The 6,079-nt window shown below is 34.2% G+C and overlaps 1 protein-coding gene across 1 annotated transcript; it reads right to left on the bottom strand.

Moving 5' to 3' along the window:
- Positions 1-288: 288 nt before the first annotated feature.
- LOC130987514 (uncharacterized) lies at positions 289-3,727 on the bottom strand. The gene is made up of 7 exons (XM_057911055.1): positions 3,582-3,727; positions 2,190-2,526; positions 1,909-2,052; positions 1,204-1,317; positions 1,042-1,100; positions 774-921; positions 289-682 (listed from the first exon to the last, which is right to left on the bottom strand). Exons 2-7 carry the CDS (start codon positions 2,514-2,516, stop codon positions 593-595), a joined length of 882 nt encoding a protein of 293 aa, XP_057767038.1. The 5' UTR covers positions 2,517-2,526; positions 3,582-3,727; the 3' UTR covers positions 289-592.
- Between the last annotated feature and the right edge of the window lie 2,352 nt (positions 3,728-6,079).

Genomic DNA, 6,079 nt, shown 5'->3' with positions numbered 1-6,079 from the left:
ATACCTACAAAGTTATGACCGTGCAACAAAGTTCAAACCATAAAAGTTCATTCCCTTAAATTACAAATCATAACAAGAGAAGAATAATTCCTCAAAAAAAAAAAAAAAACAAGAGAAGAATAAAGAAAATGAAAAAAAAATCATATTTTAACACAATTCTTTAGGGTGTAAACATATCAAAAAATATTATCCCATCACATAAATTCAAGAAGAAAAATGAAAAAATGACCACCCCACTTTTTCCATCCTATCTGAGAAAAATTATCCAACCCTGAAGAACATGTGAAAAGAATAGAAAAATGATAAATATATATATTAACACATTTTTTCATCAAAGAAAATGCACCACAACCAGCAAAAATATGGACAGAAAACGCAGGTAAAGAAAAAAGGAATTTAGAGAGGCCTGTAGTGTGCACCGCTTTCTCACATTTTTTTACGTAATTTGGGCACTATGTGAATGAACTCAATATCAGCTGTACATCTATGTCCTCCTTGGCTTAACTACGCATATCACTAACAAAATGCTGTATCTCTATAACCTTTACAACACTAACTAAGGTTGATGGGATGGGGGAGTAATAAAAAATGCTCACTCCCGACACGGCTTCTTGGCATTAACTGTCAGCTTTTCTGTAACGCTTGCAGCGTAGAAGTATAGTCTCCATAGTGCAACATTGTTCTACAGAAGCACACAAAATAGCAGATGAGATAATGGGAGCTAAACACTAAAATTCGAGCACAGAAAAGAGCTTGTTTTGCACTTCTGTTACCAATTTGTCCAGTTCAACATTCATTGTGCTGCCCGAGTAGCTTGGGGGATTGGTATGTTCGATGATTTCCACAACACGGTCAAGGCTTGTGGCTGGTAATTTCCGAAGCAGTCTGCGAAGCTCTTGCTTCTCAACAATGGTCATAGCCCTGCCGGAGAAAACATAAGAATTCTTCCTCATTTAAACAGTCAACAGCATCACAAGCAACCATAATAATGATTTCTAAGATGAGAAATTAAATTAAATTAAATTTGAAGAATTGGAATACCTGCAGGTGGTCATTACAGAATTGAGAATTTCTTCGAGCTTCGTCTCCATGTGATCCAACTATCAGACAAAGTAATAAGAACCATAAGCCATATGCTACGTGCTGGTGATTCAGATTTGTGTAAATTGGGATCAGAGAAGTGGGAACTTCGTGTCCAAGTACCGTGGTGGAAATTTCTCTAGTGTGGCTCTCCATGAGTTCCTCAACCTTGGAACTGTCCTGCTCTAATATAAACCGCAAATCATCATCCAGCTGGATGTGTTCACTTTCCAAATCCTGTTTGCCACGAGCAAGAAACAACACTTTTACTTTCAGAAACAACTCAAACATTTAAACGTGTAAATAAATGGAACACGGAAGTATGATTCAAGGATGGCAAAACAGAAATGCTAGAGTCAGTTACCACAATTATTTTTTTAATATGGACAAAAATGAGAATTTTTTGGGTAAACGCTATAATCATATCATAATTATTATTATAAACCAGATAACAATACAACAGCAAATCCAAATTAATGCTAACACCAAGTGGAGCAACACTAAGAAAAGAAAACAAATTTTAAGAAACTCTTTAACAGTAAAATAGTGTGTTACCCCATGTTCCAGTCTAAACCAACAGCTCATTGGGGGCATTTACTTTTGAGGATTAGCCTAAATAAACACAAAAAAATATAGGCTAACTCATTGTTTATTAAGATGGATTGAACTTTGAGATATCTCAATGCTCTTGATAATTTCTATTATTAGTTTAGTGGTCGAGATGTTGGTTCAAAAGATGGAAAGAGCAATGCCTACGAAATACAACATGAAACTGAAACTAATTCATGACTCGCCACCATACAAAGTAACATCTAAGGAGATCCTCACCGGAGATGCAGAAACAACTTTGGCCTTCTTTTTAGCGTGCTGCGGTTGATCAGCCTTACATGTCGATGCATCCAAGCTTAAAAGCTTTTCTTTGCAGCTTAGGCACGATCGAATTCGACAAACAGAAAGAACAGGATTCTCCATCTGATTTCAAAATGTAAAACACAATTTGGAAATAGAATGGGAAAAGGAACAGAGCTAATAGACACTTCCTAGCAATGTTTACTTTCATGTACAGCAAGATTATTAGAAGGGTTGGAATAAGTATATTTGATTATTACCTCATCCACCTCTTGCGTGAGATCAATAACACTCTGCCTGAGCAATCCACATAATCTTTCCTTTTTGGTATCCGAAACCAGAGCTCCTATTCCATCAGAAAACATTGAAGCAGAACTAGTACTAGCATTGTTTTCCACAGTTGAGCCTTTTTCTCTGCCCACCCCATTAAGGTTTCCAGATAACTGAGAAACTCGACGAAGCAAGGGCAGAAGACTATCATCTTCAGCCAATAATGTATCGATCTCACTCTTATACAAACCAAAGAAGTCAGGTCCTAATATAATGTCGTGCCCAGATGCAGGCGGATTTCCAGAATTTTCTGCCATAGCAGCAACTCTGATAAAGGAAATGGTCTCATATCAACACAACAGGAAGAGGAAGATGAAGGGTAAAAAACAAGGTTGAGAAAAAATTAGACTAGATACAAGCACAAAAACACACACGTTGACATGGCAAAGCCACCAATTCTCTGAATGTTACTTTGTTCTAGAGAAATTTGAAGCAACATGACCACGGAAGGGAAACAAAAGTTCCTTTTTGAGCATCTCATACTTGATAAAGGCAAAGTGCATTTATCTTGTGAGACACACTCATTTCAAAGTAGTAAAGATTGAACTAGGCGTGAGCATTTAATCCAACAGAAATATTTTATCCTTAAACTAAACCAAATAAATTATAACCGAACCGAAACAACCAAAATTCAACAAATTGATTCAGTTGTTAAGTTTCGGTTTGGTTTTGCTCGCACCTAGATTGAGTCAAGAAGATTAACAAAGCATGAAACACGAACATAGCCTCAACCAAAATAAGAAACATGGAAATTACAATATACTCCCTCCCTCCACGAAATAAGTACCCATATTTCCTTTTTCGTTCGTCCACGAAATAAGTACTCATTCCTTTTTTGGAAAGTGTACCCCACACATCCCTATAATTAATACACTCAAAAAGTGAAACCCTTATTCTATTCACACTACACTCAATACATTCCTTAAAACTCGTGTCGTCCATAAATGAGTATTCATTTTGTGGACGGAGGGAGTATTAGAACTCCACCAATACAAACTATTAGAATATTGACAATGTTGTGAAATTCACTAGAGGCAGACGCCTCAAGGCAAGGCGACGCTGAACCGCACCAATATGTGCACCTCGTCGGCGAAAGGCGGCCGCCTCCACGTGCGGAGGAGCTGAGGCGATGTGATAATGTAGGAATCGGGAGATGCAGGCATAATTAGATAAATGTGATTTCGGCAACAATTTCAGATTTTCAGAAATGGTTTCAGCAATTTTATGCATAAACATGGATTTCAGTAATCACACCAACAAAATTCATTCAATATCTTCACCATAAAAAGGAAATGTAAGGTGAAATCATCTTCTATAAATACCTTTTCTTGAATCTGCTATTGTGTCCCCAAACTCTGGAATTGAAGATGCAAACGAGGAAGGAGAATTAGGGCGCAAGAAGGATAGAAGGGGGATCTCAAATAATGACGTATTTCAACATAAGAAACAAAAGGAAAGTTCAACTTTGTTGTTAGTATCTAGACGAGTGAGATATTTAATTTTAAATATTTAATTAATTTATATATTTTTTATTTTGATATGTTATTTTATACTCCTATTCTCTATGTTCCATTATTGTTGGTCTATTTTTCTTTTTAATGTGTTCCATTAATATTATTCCCTACGTCCATCAAAGATATGCCACAATTTTCTTTTTCGTCCGTCCACAAAAAATATGTCACATCCATTTTTAATAGTAGGGTCCACACCATTCCACTCACATTTAAAGTGGGACCCTTACTCTACTACCAACTTCACTCACATTTTATTAAAATTCGTACCGAAAGTAAAGTGGTATATTTTTGGTGGACGGAGGGAGTAGTTTATTTCAATTTCTGGTAATGATTTTACACTTCAAACAATGTGACCTCACACACCTTTACACAATTTTACATTACAATCTTATTCTCCTAAATACTCGTGCCCAATAAAAATAGGCCAACAATAATGGGACGGAGTAAGTATTTTTTATAACTACTATGAAATTTTTTCTCATTATTTTGAGGCATATATCTCACACCGAAATTCAGGGGTGAGCAAAATCCCTAAATTCGAATATAGGATCCAAACAAAAATTTAAAATTTAGTTCAAATTTTCGGATCATATTAAAATTCGAATTAAATTAATAATAATAATAATAATAATAATAATAATAATAATAATAATAATAATAATAATAATAATAATAATAATAATAATAATAATAATAATAATACTCCTTCCGTCCACAAAAAATAGTCAATTTTTTCTCATTATTTTGAGTGCAATATGTGGCAGATGCCTCCCAAGACCTTCTAAAGTCTTCTAAGGCAAAAATAAGGAGGAGTAAAATAGTATAATTTTCAAAAATTATAAAAATAAAAATAAAATATTTTTTTTTTCTAATTTTTTTAAAAAATTCATATTTTTTTTCCGCGTCCATCGTCAAAATTATGCATATAATTGAACGCTTTTATGCATAAACATAAATCCAAACATGCATTATGTTGGATAGAAATACGCATGGAAAAATATCAATATGCAAACCCTATGGTGCCTCTCGTTGTCGAATAATGCTATACATATTTGTGTGTAACGTTATACATATTTATATTTATCTTTATGTATATTCGTGTTAAACTATATGTATAGTACTATGCGACACCGTCATGTAGCTCTGGGCGCTGGTCACTTGACGGACCATACTGATACTTTCTCGTGCATATTTCTATCTGGTGTCATGCATATTTTTGTTTACTTTTATGCATATTGGTGTTCAATTAAATGCATAATTTTGACGACGGTCGCGAAAAAAAAATGAATTTTTAGTATATATATATATAGGAACAAATCCTGGCCATTAGATCTTGGTTGATCTTGTGGCTTGAAATTTGCTTAATCAGAACATAATTTATAACAAAACAACTTCAGATTCGTGCATAGAATATAATTCGTAAAAAAAATACTTTCAATTCGTAATAAGAAAAACGTATGAATTGCAAGGGAAACAGATACAAATTTCGAATCTTCATATAATTTGATTTGGGCCATTAATTCACTATGATCAAATGGACATAATTTGTTTCTATTAATACATTAATTTTTTTAAATTTTTGAAATTTTTATTCCTAATTTACCCCTGTGTGTATTTTGCCTTGGAAGGCATCCACCACGTGTCACTCTTCTAGCACCACATACACACCTTATGTGGTCCTTATTTAGGATATATATATACTATTATATGGGAGTGGATCTACATGAAGAATTCTAAATGTAGAAGGAAACAACGAAGGCTGAATAACTCAATACATTTACTAAATAAATCACGCAAGTGCATGAACGAAAAATGTACGTGTTTATTCAGTAAAATAACTATTCGTGCGGTCGCGTGATTTATTCGGTAAATTTATTGACTTGTGCAGAACGAAATATAGTTACTTCTTCATAGATCCCAACCCTATATATATATATACATATATATATGCCAAGGTTCAATGAAGAAGGTCTAAATGTAATAAAGAATAGAGAAGTAATCTCATCTGTTGATCTTATCTAATCTAAGGGACATGATTTAATCACGTCATGTTCAACAGATTTTTTCGTTGAACATATGGGGGGTCAAAGCCCAGAACCCCCAAAAATATTGTATATGTTCACTAATGTTCAACAAAAAAATCCGTTGAATATATATATATATATATATATAGGGAGAGGTTCAGGAAAGAACCATAAATAAAAGAAGACCGGAGAACCATTTTCAGCCATTCGATCATCAAGATCTACGGTGGATGCATCATCTTGTTGGATGAATGCAGATCCTGGGTTCGAATCCTGAAGGGA

The sequence above is a fragment of the Salvia miltiorrhiza genome, chromosome 6 (assembly GCF_028751815.1).
Source record: "Salvia miltiorrhiza cultivar Shanhuang (shh) chromosome 6, IMPLAD_Smil_shh, whole genome shotgun sequence".
Classification (NCBI taxonomy): domain Eukaryota; kingdom Viridiplantae; phylum Streptophyta; class Magnoliopsida; order Lamiales; family Lamiaceae; genus Salvia; species Salvia miltiorrhiza.
This window is presented reverse-complemented; position numbering and strand designations above follow the sequence as displayed.

Excerpts from the sequence above, each read along its gene's own strand:
- LOC130987514 (XM_057911055.1), bottom strand. The coding sequence starts at position 2,516 with ATGGCAGAAAATTCTGGAAATCCGCCTGCATCTGGGCACGACATTATA. Across the intron at positions 922-1,041 it reads TCTGTAATGACCACCTGCAG|GGCTATGACCATTGTTGAGA; the intron begins GTATTCCAATTC and ends TTTCTCCGGCAG. Across the intron at positions 683-773 it reads ATGTTGAACTGGACAAATTG|AACAATGTTGCACTATGGAG; the intron begins GTAACAGAAGTG and ends GTGCTTCTGTAG.